The 12,304-nt window shown below is 47.4% G+C and overlaps 4 protein-coding genes across 4 annotated transcripts; 1 reads left to right on the plus strand and 3 right to left on the minus strand.

Moving 5' to 3' along the window:
* Nucleotides 1-252: 252 nt before the first annotated feature.
* On the minus strand, nucleotides 253-1,850 carry EDB93DRAFT_1256578 (uncharacterized protein; the record flags this gene model as incomplete). The annotated part of the gene is made up of 7 exons (XM_041453967.1): nucleotides 253-397; nucleotides 451-520; nucleotides 573-785; nucleotides 863-922; nucleotides 1,051-1,418; nucleotides 1,476-1,622; nucleotides 1,687-1,850. The coding sequence occupies 7 exons, from the start codon at nucleotides 1,848-1,850 to the stop codon at nucleotides 253-255; spliced, it is 1,167 nt and encodes a 388-aa protein (XP_041301444.1).
* An 885-nt stretch (nucleotides 1,851-2,735) lies between these two features.
* EDB93DRAFT_1050652 (uncharacterized protein) lies at nucleotides 2,736-2,909 on the plus strand (the record flags this gene model as incomplete). Its single annotated transcript, XM_041444675.1, has 1 exon — nucleotides 2,736-2,909. A coding segment is annotated over one exon (174 nt), but the record flags the coding sequence as incomplete, so codon positions are not given.
* Nucleotides 2,910-3,148: 239 nt separating this feature from the next.
* EDB93DRAFT_1095873 (uncharacterized protein) lies at nucleotides 3,149-7,408 on the minus strand (the record flags this gene model as incomplete). Its single annotated transcript, XM_041446741.1, has 11 exons — nucleotides 3,149-3,292; nucleotides 3,356-3,460; nucleotides 3,507-3,967; nucleotides 4,017-4,390; nucleotides 4,446-4,839; nucleotides 4,885-5,253; nucleotides 5,305-5,521; nucleotides 5,574-5,771; nucleotides 5,820-6,539; nucleotides 6,585-6,763; nucleotides 6,862-7,408. The coding sequence occupies 11 exons, from the start codon at nucleotides 7,406-7,408 to the stop codon at nucleotides 3,149-3,151; spliced, it is 3,708 nt and encodes a 1,235-aa protein (XP_041301446.1).
* Nucleotides 7,409-11,320: 3,912 nt separating this feature from the next.
* EDB93DRAFT_1108922 (uncharacterized protein) lies at nucleotides 11,321-12,058 on the minus strand (the record flags this gene model as incomplete). The annotated part of the gene is made up of 5 exons (XM_041447905.1): nucleotides 11,321-11,391; nucleotides 11,457-11,540; nucleotides 11,611-11,748; nucleotides 11,808-11,982; nucleotides 12,044-12,058. The coding sequence occupies 5 exons, from the start codon at nucleotides 12,056-12,058 to the stop codon at nucleotides 11,321-11,323; spliced, it is 483 nt and encodes a 160-aa protein (XP_041301447.1).
* Between the last annotated feature and the right edge of the window lie 246 nt (nucleotides 12,059-12,304).

Below are 12,304 nucleotides of genomic sequence, written 5' to 3' on the forward strand. Positions count from 1 at the left end.
CCATAGGGATTCACTGACAGAACATCACTAGGATAGAAGATCGACGGCGATTCACTGCGTACCTGTGTGGCATAACACGAGTACACTCCTCCAGGAAGGCTCAAGAGGCTCGAGAGACCATGGAAATTGCTAAATGATGAGGGATCCTCCAAGGAGGCGCTGGAGCACCTGAGGGCGCAGGAGGTTTGACACGAGGTTGCCGCAAATATGTATGCAGGCTGGTTTCATTGGGAAATACATATGATAACTACTTTACTCATCGAAGGCCCAGGGTTCCACCATCTTAATTCGTCCTTCATCGATGGCAATCCTGACTTTTTCCTCCCCAATAGCAATAGACTCAACCTCATGGTAAACAGCACCAGCGACACCAAGAACGCAATTGAGTGCATTCTCCCTAGTGTAAAAATGATCAAATACGACAAGCGCCTGGAATGAAACTGTGCTCACCAGCCTGCCACGACACCAATGTGAGACCCGCGGGTGACATAGAACATGCTTTGAGAGGGTTTGACCTGTACTGGAATATTATAACAGTTTAGCGAGAAGGATACACGTGTTGATTGACTCACCTGGAATGTTATAGAAAACAGCCTTGTAGACGTGAAGGACAGAGTCGTCCGCCCTCGATCTCACAGCATTCTCGAATTCTGGATGGTTGTGATTGATTATGGTGAACTCTGGGCTTGCCGTGGAGAGTGCGCGATTGACAAAGACGACTGGAGCTGAAGACAAGGTGAAGACACGCTCGATGAAAAATGGTTCGGTCACCGACGACATGGTTGCTGGGGGAAAAATTGTGAGAATTAGTGGAGTACGCTCAAAGGTTGAAAAGGCTCATCTGATAAGAAGTGGAAGATACCTACAATCGCATTCAACTTGCCAAAAAGGGTGGCATATGCATAGTGCTTGCTGGACGTTTCTGAAAAACAATTCAGAAGTTGAAAAAAGCCCTGTGTTGACCAAAACGAGTGGAAAGGAGAATGTATCGAGACGAAATGCATGAATATAAGCCTTAGATACGGATCCTCTTCTGGTACATCAGCTCACCCATTGAGTGAGCAACCGTCAACTCAGTGAGTCCTTCAATGTCCAAAAAATACTGGACATCATCTATATAAGCGAGTGTAGTGCTTAAGAACCGGGAGACTGATTCAGTAGCGCGAGATTCTGTCGAGACTCCACAGAAAATCATGATTTGATCCTGCACTCGAGTTGCACGGCGGAGTAAGTGTTCGACCTCTGTTTTTGCATTTTGAATGATTGAGGTGTCGCCCTTGCCATGCACTTCATCTGGCAAGCTTTTGACGTACTGAAGGAGGAGACTCTCTGTAAATGCGCAGGGTTCTCCAATTAGCATCAACATCTCGTCCTTGATGCTTTTGAAAGCGAGCAGGCACGATGGGAGATCTATTGATCTGTAGATATTTAAATTATATTTCGCTATTTATAAAATAATTAAAAAAATGACATACAGTGCGTCATTCTCGTCATCACTCGTCTCTGGCTCAGATAGATCTTCATCGTAGCCTAAGGCTACAGCGAGTGCTCTTTGAATCTCCTGTACCTCCTGCGATGGCTTTGTGAGGCGAAGCCCTCGTCGCCTACTCAATATACCGTCTCTGTGTCTTTGTACGTCAGTTGAACTGCCGTCTGTGAAAGACAATAAATAAAATTCAAACTTACTTTGCGTAATGATGTCGGCGTGTCTCTTGACTCGCTTCAAATTTTTTTTGTTCTGTTTTATGAACGGGGGGACGCAGCATGATGATCGTGCAGACTGGGAAAATAGACGAGTGAGCAAGGATATGTGAGACCAGCAGAGGGATGTATACCAGTGGATGGTCCATCGCGGATCCATTAAATGGCAGCCTGAGGGCCTGGATACGAGACCCAGAAAGGGATAGAAGTTTCGGATCCTCCAACTCAGGTGGGAGGCGCTAGAGGCGCTGGCTGGTGCATCACGGCAAGGGTCAGATGGTGGACAGTAGTTGGGTAGAGGGAGGGTGAATGTGTAGGGACAGGAACGGCCAGATATCGTCAATTGCTCCTAGTAGACACAGTCAAGAAAATAAATGGACTAACTCACCTGTGATGTTTTCGATTTCTTACAAGAGCGCTGATGGATCTCGATGGATCTCGATGGATCCGCTAGGTACATAAGTCAAATTCGAACCTTGACGAAATGGGGAGTTTAGCACATGCGGCTTGATTAGCCAATAGGCATTCAGATACAGTTCAAGACCAATGAAAAACATATCCCAACCACGCTAGTCTTCGCGTAGACTTTGCGGATAGTGGTTTTTAAATTCTTCGTTTTTTGCCGGTTCGATTGGTACCAAAATTTCCCAATGTTTGAGTGAAGGAGGTCCGTCCGTAGAATAAGTAGCTAATTGTGTGCATGTGTTCATTCAGCCTTTGCATCTCTCTACTGTCATTATGGGTCAAAAAGCCAAATATCTAACGTTGGCAGAAAAAACAGCTGCATTGCACAGACAAAAGGCGAACTATGCACAGTCTGAGAGGTATGTTTACACCACACTGCACATGGCATTCTTAACCCTCACATTGTCATTGGCAGGGGGAAAGCTACTCGTCGACTTCGACGTTCTCAAAACTATGCCAAAGCACACAGTCGCAAAGGCTCGTCAAAGCCACCCCTAGCATCATCCCGGCTTCCACCCCTGCCTCGAGTTCTCATCAATCTAGCAAACACCTCCCTTCCGGACAGTGATCTATTTCATTGCGCTTCCCAAAGTGCTGACAACCTCGATGAATCGGAGCTCCCACAGTGGGACAATAATCCCCCCTATGCTATGCCTCCTCCATCCGACACTCCAGCAGAGGTTCGATTCACAGAAAACCTTGTGCAGGTCATGCACGGCCGTAACTCACACTTAGAGAAGGAGCAGCTACAACAACGTGCACGGAAGTACAATGCAGGAGGGCCAGATCTTTGTACAGAGTTGAAACATGCTATTGGCGTGCTGCTGGGAGAGTGGTACATATTGCAAGACTATATCTCTGACGCAAGGGACTGTGATAGACACATCAAGATGGCCCAATGTCTCTTGCAATGGCGTGCACGCAGGATTTATTTCTATCACACTGAGGTTGAGAAGATGTTAAATGGACTTGATCCATATATTTATTTACACATTAATACGACAAGTGTATGAAGGTAGTGACGAAATGCAGACATATGGTCTTCTTTCAAACCCGTACAATGGCATCCATGCAAAGTTGCTGTGATCATTGCAAGCACCCATATGCCACAGTCATAGCCATTAGTCTGAACCGCGGTCTTCCGATAGAAAATTAGGATAAGTGTACGTTTAATGTATAACATACTTACTATCAGCGGTCGCGCAACCCAACCGTAGAAGTCAACGTCGACTTTGAACACACATTGATGTTGCCGAGCGATGTTGAAAAGCCGAACAATCAATTTCATGACGTCCTAGATGCATTAAGTCTAATGAAAGAGGTACTATGTCAGTACTCACTTTGACTTCACTCTTCCAAGGTCGTTGCTCAGCGAAGCTATCAAAGAGATGAAGCTCCTTGCTCTGGAGGTGCACAATACACAAGACCCAATGACCGACACCCGAGGGCCTATGAATTGGTATGATCCATACATCCTTGGCCCAATATTTAGTCCGTGATATGTTGCGCCAAAGCATGTCGTCTGATGCATTGTACCGAATGCGGGGGAGGTCGTGTGTGGACAAAATCGTGTATTGTTGGACAGCGGGAGAAGCCTGTAAATAGTCTAAATAAAGCAACACTGCACAACCGTTGATGAGGCTATCGTTCAGTAGTGCAGTAGGCGATGCGAGGATCTTGATGTCCTTTGGTTCGAAAATTTGCTGTGGGAATGCATCGCGGGCGGGACATACCAAAGTTCTGAGGATTCCAGGGATAATAACGGTAGTCTCATTCATCAGCGGTACTGCGTCAATGATGACTCGCTAGATAAACTATGAATGCATGGACGCCTGGTAAGGAAAGATGACTTACCTTGGGAGTGTGCCAGGTGATGAGAGCACGAGGGTCAGCTGGGATATCGATGTCCTCTTCATCTTCACTGTCAAGAGTGTCAACGTTTATGATGTCATCGAGGGCAAGGTGTTCAGGTGGAGGATCATCGAAAAACGTAGTGGTAACCTCCGGATCCTCTGCGCCCTCTTCCTCCTCCATGGAAGTGGTGCATGATATCAATGGAACCCAGTGAAGTGCACATTCTTGGGAGGCACCTGAGATCCGCATCGCCAATGATTCAGCATGTCTTGCGCGAGATTCAAATTGTAATGGTGACGCAAGTGGGTTGGACCAGCAAATTTGAAGATGTCGGAGATGCTCCCGCCGCTGATGCAGTAAGATGGAAAATCTGATATCTGTGAAGGAATTAGTGCATGTATCAAAGGTGACATAAAGGAAGGTACACACTTCCAGGCAACTGTAGAGCGAGTTCTATTGCAGCGAGTTCATCGCCAAACCACCTGCAAAGGTTGTCAGCTTCTAGCCCAAGCTGTCTCTGCTCCTCGATGCATCTATCACGCTTTAACATAGCGCGTATCCCATCACGGACATCCTGATCATCCAGCCAACGAGGAACGTCGCCCACTGAAGGTGTAATCCAAATGTCCTCCATCAATGTTTGATCATTACGGAGTTCATTCAGCTTGGTAGGGAGAGGGGTCGGAAGAGGGATACTGCAATCTGGTTCGTATAGTTCTTCAAGTTGTTCGCAGTATCCATTGAATTTGCATAGTGCGGCCAGTAAGGCTGGTTGTCGCTTTGATATGGCCTTTCGGGTTTGCTGGTGAAGTTTGGTCCCTGCAAAGTGTGAACACACGTCACCAAGCGAGTCTATCCACCTACCTAATGCTTGTTGTGTGCCGCCGACAGCACGATCGAGTTTGTCCCACTCGAAGAAGCTCCCAATTGCGCACTTCCGGATGTTAATCTTCAGGTCCCGTGCTAAGAGAAGTGTGCGAACGAATTCAATGTTGATTCCTTCTAGCTCAGGGAACCTGTCATGAACGTTGAGGGAAGCATATAACACATCCACCTTGTCCATGAGGCGCTGGTGACTTCGTTCGAGGCTCTCGATCGCGTCACGCGTGCATTGGGACGCATTTCCCTTCGATATCACCTCGCTCGTGGCTTGAAGTGCCTTCTCTGAGGCATCAAGGTCACCTTGGAGGGCAAACACAGTGTCCAGCTCTTTCTTGAGCCAAGCAGGGGCATCTATAGAATAGAGTTAGAGATGGTCAGGCTGACGAAGTAAATTGAACGGACGAGCACGGATAGACAACTGTGACTGTCGTTGCAGAGCCCATTGATGTCGCAGATCTTCAATTGTCGCATCGCACTCACTCAGCGTGGCCTGTGCAGCTGTCCCTTGCTCATCAATCCCTCGTTTAAGTCGACGCCGGATCCAGTCCCCAAGGTCAGCGCGCATCTCAAGACCGATAGCAGCAGCTTGTCGGTCAAGTAGCCATAACCGACGTTGTCTCTATAGTAACTCAAATATCAGTAGAAATGATACAAAAATTGAGGGCACTTACTGACGAAGAGCGCTGGATACCTATCAAGCGGATAAACCTCGACCATAGTCTCTCAGTGCCTTCTCCATCTGAAAGGCCAAGACCTTCGCATATTTGTGGGTTATAAATAAGTTGGCACGACCATTCATGCCCATAGGCATGCATTGCGGTGGTTGCGAATCGCAAGCGCTTCGTTACAGTTTCGGCAAGTATGTCGTACTTGAAGGGATCAGCAATGAGGTTCGAAGAATTACAGAAATGACTCACCTGACTTAAAGATCGTGCAAGAACACATCCCACATCATACAGAGTAACGACTGTTGCGCCTCCAGGTATTAAAGCAAAGAGGTGATCGATTAGGGCGACAGCATATTTTTGCTGCTCACCTGGGGTGTCAATGTTTGCAAAGAAGAGGGGAATGTCGTGTCGACATATCAATGCCATGACTCCCGTGTCGTCGAAGCTGTCCATGGCTGCTTTCTGCTTCTTCCCATCGGCGGCCTCGTACGAATTCTCGCACAGGTCGATAGCCTCATGAGGTACAAGTGGTGCATGTGGCTTTGGAGCAGACTTGCGAGTGCGATCAATGTGTCGACCAATGGCGTCGACCTGAGCTTTCGGTAAGAAGTAGGAGGGATCATAGAAGTGAGGTGAATCGCCTGCTGAACACCGATGTCGATGATGGAAGTTCCCATCAGTAGCGACATGAATATCACCGCCTTCTTCCAGCTTCCTGCCAAAGACGACTCCTCCAAAACAGGCAGGGCAACGCTGAAGAAGGATCGCGGCACAGCGCTCGCGTGGAATCACGTCTACAGTGGGAATAAATGGTGCGGGATGCTCTGGAGGTTCTCGAGAGGCCTCTACGAGGTCTCGGCTTGCTTGAACAGCGCGTTCAAGCTGGGATTCAAGCTCCACCTGTAAGACGTCAAACCAAAGAATGGCTTGACCAAGACTTCGCCGGAAAGGCTCTTGAATGAATTCGCCCTAAGTTTTGTAAGAATCGAAGGAACTCAACATAGATTCACTTACTTTGCCATTGGTCATACGAAAACCTCTACGGACGTAATGCGTGTGAAGGGCAGATGCGAGTGCATTTACAGCATCACAGGAGCGCTCGAAAAGCGCGCGATAGAACGCGAGCAAGTCCGTAGACACTGCCATACGCGGCTGGGAGGGTGAAGTGGGGAACAAACCGTGCAGAATCAGGACTTGAGCTGCAGTAGCGCATCTGCAGCTCAAGACGTCGAGGGAGGTGAAACCTTGGAAATCATTAATGAATTGAAGCATTCAATAGCTAGGGACTTACTATCGAAGAATAGTCCAATCAAGGTCGTGCACCTTTGTGCACATTTCTGGGAGCGACATGCAGACAAGACCGTTGAAGGTCGCTCGAGAATCTTGCCGACGGTCCTCTGAGTATACCCGAGTTGAACATCAACGAGTGTGGGTATCAGTGTTTTCCAGGTATCGTATAAGCGTGCGGCGGCGACATCAGGTAGAATTCGATGACTTTTAATACATTCAGAGGTGTTTAGTGGCGGAACAGATTCGTCAGGTTGGATAAGTGGAAAAACTTCGTTTTCGATGAAGGAATCCTCGTAAGCATCGGCGGGAGTGTTCTCGATATCAGGTGAGGTGGAAGTAGTGGTTGGTTCAGAACTTGAAGTTGATTTTCCTGCGAGGAGGGCTGCTAACTTGGCTTGTAGTTTATCTTGCTTTGCTTTCTGCCCGGGCAGCTCGACTAACGTCTGGGTCTTGAGTTTGTTTCTGGGTTTCCGTGGACTGACGAATTGGGCGCCTAATCCAGATGTTGTGAGCTGGGCAGCACGTGTATTTGAGGGCTGGGGAGCCATAAAAATGAAGGTAGAACGCGAGTTGGATATTTTTATTTCTAAATTAAGGTAATAATACGGGACATTTTCATGTAAGTATGTGGTGGGGAGGGCAACGAGGTGGCATCCTAGGTGCATGTGAGGCACGCGAGCAACCCAGTGGGAGGGCAACGAAGTGGTGGGGGAGGGCAACGAGTCATGATTTTATTTTTAGAACAGCCCTAAAATTAGATTGGCGAATCCTGGGCCTCTCAGGCCAGGTTCCCATAACATAGAAACCCGGCCTAAGAGGCTACCTTTTACCTCCGAAAACTACTGCCTGAGGTGGGCTCTTGGCACTCACGCTGATAGGTGCCGTCGTGATCGAGATGCACGTCAAGATAGTCATGGCCTACGATCAACAATCAAGAGGGTTCGTAACTGGCTGTACGTGAAGGGTACCAACATTACTAGTATTTTTGTCAAACATCTACTTGGCCCAGAATCTCTTATTGCGACTGCGGTTTGTCATTCTCACATAATTGCATTATGATCACCAGTAACAGATTAATAGAGTGCATTTTCGACTCGACTTGCTCAATTTGGATTCAATTTTTATTCACTTTTCGTACCTGACCTACTCCATGAGTTCGAGCTCGGAGTCTGGAAGGCCATCTTCACCCATCTTCTTCGGATTTTGTACTCATATGGGAACGATACAATTCAGGATTTAAATGAACGGTTTGCTTATTTTCTATCTCACACCATCCTCATATTAAGACTGAATTTACAGGTATCAACAAGTACCAACGTTTGGATGGGGTACAATACGTCGATTCAGCAACAATGCCTCAGGTATGAAGCATCTCGCAGCGAGGGACTTTGAAGACTTGCTGCAGGTGACCGTTGTGCAATGTGGAGTTACTGTGAGCTAACATCAACAAAACAGTGTGCTATACCCGTTTTTGAGTTGCTGCTTCCATCTCGGTGGAATGAACCTTTGCTAGATCTGCTATTCGAACTCGCAACATGGCAAGGCCTTGCGAAACTGCAAATGCATACTGACACGACACTTGGCTTTCTCGACACATCCACGACACGTCTTGGAAGGTTTCTCAGGCACTTTGTCAAGGAGACTGAGGAAGAGTTTGAGACACAAGATCTACCGAGCGAGGAGGCTGCTCGTGGACGCCAAAAGGCTCGACAGGCAGCAAAACAAGGGCCTTCACAGTCTGCAGCACTGACTTCAAGGCAAGGTACAGATGGGCCAAAGATCCAACGCTTCAACTTTGAGACATACAAGCTCCATGCCCTCAGTGACTATGTAGATGCTATTCGTCAGTTTGGAACAACGGACAACTTTACCACTCAACCGGTGTGCTCTAGAAGCGATTTTGTTTATTTTGGCACTGAATCAATATATTCCAAGGCGAGCTTGAACATTGTCGCGTCAAACGATTCTATCCGCAAGTCAGCAAAGCAAAGTTCACATCTGGAATTGCAAAACAGGAACGTCGTGAACAGATTCTATTCAAAATGGCTCGGGCAGAGCACAACAATTCAAAATCGGAGAAAGGCAAGTCTACAACAGTCCGTAAACCTGGTCATACAACGACAGCAGGTGAAGATGCCCCCTTTCACATGCCCTTCGAAGCATCAGAGCCTTTGGCTTACTCAGACCCAATGTCACACTACCACATCTCCAATGGCACGAGATACCACTTGAATCTCCCCCGATGGCTCATCAAACATGCAAACGATCCTGTGTTAGATGTAAGCTGTGAGTTTCTTTGAGTTAGCAGTGCTCATGATCATAATTCCTAAAGGACTTCCTTCCTCAGCTGAAAGATCACCTCCTTTCTTGCATACTTGGTCGTGAATACGATGGTGACAAGACAAAGTTCTCTTCAGCCGAGCGTTCCCAAGTCCTGTTCGTTAATGACCACATATTCCAGCACAAGGTCATTCGTGTCAATTATACGACATATGATCTGTGTCGCTCTCAAGATTCTCTTAATCCCCGCACACATGCAGATGTCATGGTTCTCGGACACGAAGACGATGACACACATCCATACTGGTATGCACGTATCCTGGGCGTGTTTCATGCAAATGTCATCCATAGAGGTGGGGATGCACCCTCGTTTGAACCACGGCAGATGGATTTCTTGTGGGTTCGGTGGTTCGGTCGTGATCCTAATAATTATCGGTCTGGATGGAAGGCAAAGCGTCTTCATAGGCTTGGGTTCATCCCCGCTGATGTACCAGGAGCATTTGGCTTTCTCGATCCACAGCAGATTATTCGAGGCATCCACTTGATACCTGCATTTGCCCATGGTCACACTAGTCTATTACTGCCGCCCTCAATTGCTCGTCCGCTACACGACAAAGACAAAGACTGGAAATTTTTCTATGTTAATATGTATGCTATTTTTGTACTCCTGACATCTGTCAGCGACTGTCACTGACCTTTGTGATTCAGATTCGTCGACAGAGACATGATGATGAGGTTTCGTGGTGGTGGGGTTGGCCACAAGTCTACTCGCGAGTCGACTGCAGTTTTCTTGGAGGACTGCGACCCTCTAGATGAAATCACTCGAGACGATAGCGAGGAAGACTTTGAAGACTTGGAAAGTGGCATCAATCAGGGGGCACAGCTCAGTGCCGGGTCTGCTAGTACTACCGCACAAAATCAAGCTACTGGTGATGAAGACGAAGATGATATCGAGTCCAAGATGGATGAGTATGGGTATGGGGGCCTTGATGAGGAAGAAGAGGCGACCGACGAAGAAGATGAAGAACAAGGGGACGGTCTTGAGGAAGCTAATGACGAGGTCGGACCGGAGGATGGTGAAGACGATGCTATGGATGAGTACGAAGGGTATGCAGAGCTCTAGCAACTGATTGTCGTGTACGACACTGAATTTCAAGCGAGAGTCGACGAATATACTTGGCCTTGCGGCAGTAATGAATGTAAACTCACGAAAGTCTTTTAATTATCATACAGGTAACCATCAGCCTGCTGCCGGCCATGCAAGTAACCACCAGTCTGCCCGCATCCATACAAGTCTCTGCAATACTGGCTGGAGATTATAAGAAATTCACCTGTCTGCTACACTCATACAAGATCGCTGCAAGGCCATATAATATGATAAACAGACGTGCGTGCTGATATAAGCTTCACAAAACCATATATGATCATATACGCTACGTGTTGTTTTGTTGATGACCTAGAATAGATGCCACGTTAGATTTCGCAATAAAGCCTGTCAAGTTGGGCACCTACAGTCAGCTCCAACCGAACTACTCTGCTTCCCTGGCTATCCACGCGTCCGGATGATCACAGGATCGTACGGAACACACCCTGTGATCTATACTTTCCTCCCCGGCACATAAAATGCCTTCAAGTCTCCTCACGCATCCTCCACATTCCGTTTCTTGCCGCCCGTTTACAAAAGCAATCACATAGCCCACAGTTCCTGAGTAAGAGTATGTTTGTACGCAGGACACACTAGTGATGATGTAAAGAAACTGGTAGACGGTATTGTCGACTGGGTACAGGCATGAGACCAAAGAGAAAGAGAATTAGAAAGACAGTGGTTGAATGTGGCGGAGGAGGGTGTAGGAGTATGGATGGTGTTGAAGTGTAAGATATTGTCTTTGGAAGCGCAAGTCGATGTTAAATGTACACACCATGTCAAAATTCCTGTCCTACTCCTCCGTTTCTTTGCTTTTATTCCTGCATTACTCCTACGCAATTCCTAGTATGCGTGCTCTCTCGAGCCAGGGCCGCACGAAAAATGTATCATACTAACCCCTGACGCTAGTTCGGTTTCGTGCAGCAAAGGGGGTCGTGTGGAGTAACCTCAGGATGTAGACTCAAAACGCACCACCGAAGTGAGAGAGGTGAAGAGCTCCTCGGATTCACAAGGATTATGATGCCCTCAGACTGTGTCAGTCATGCAAAGCTTCGATTGCACGAGTGCTTTGCGCGAGATAGTCGTCGTATGAATCATGATGTAGTGCTGCATGTCAAGATAAAAACACAGAAATTGAGCAATCCGCCCACACCTATATCCACCATGCTTACCAGCATTTTTGAGTCTAATGCGAAACTGCGCAATGACTTCTTGGTTGTATGCGATTGCTGAGAGTTGCGTATGTTTGACGGTGCCTACACGGTGTTTGCAATGCCAACACTTTGGTTTAGAGGATGGAACCGACCCACAAAAATGCAAGCCTACCTGAGACATGAATAACACGCGGAATGACCCTGACATCGTGGATGCTAGTGAGAAGCGTGACTGCACCCCATGCAATTCGATGTTGATCTCGTGCGACACGGATAATACAAAGGTTCGTGAGCGGTGAAAAATACTTGACTACAGCCATTTATGTGAGATAAGATGGAAAGTTGAAGAATTATGAAGGACACACGCACCATTCAACGACATCCCTACTGCTCCCCATCCGGTGTCGCCAAAGTTTGTCACGACGCTGTCGCGGAGAGCGTTGTAGATCAACCTCCCGTCCAGAGATTGTGTGCTTGAAGACTCTTTTTCAGTGGAGGCATCCACCATAGACGTGTCGATGAATTCGACAAGGAGCCAGCGATTCTTGCTTGATTATATGAGCATGCTATCATATTCCGTTGAAAACAAGGAGTTTTTTTTTTACCTTGAACCGAACCATGTCTTGCGCTGAAGTGCAAACGCTACACAGTCAATACTTAATGAAAGGTGGGCCTTGAAAGAGACGGAGACCAACAAACTGGAAGCTCCAGGATGTTATATCATATTACAAGTAGAGTCCGGGTGCGATACCGGAGTTGGCAGCAGCAAGTAGCGACTGTTACTCAGCTGTAACTTGAAATGGTCTAGGGTCTCGAGATCTTGAGATGGGATCAAACATCTATCTCCATCATGCGGACTTGGCTAT

Source organism: Suillus bovinus, assembly GCF_016758785.1.
Source record: "Suillus bovinus strain UH-Sbo-P2 chromosome Unknown EDB93scaffold_128, whole genome shotgun sequence".
Taxonomy (NCBI): domain Eukaryota; kingdom Fungi; phylum Basidiomycota; class Agaricomycetes; order Boletales; family Suillaceae; genus Suillus; species Suillus bovinus.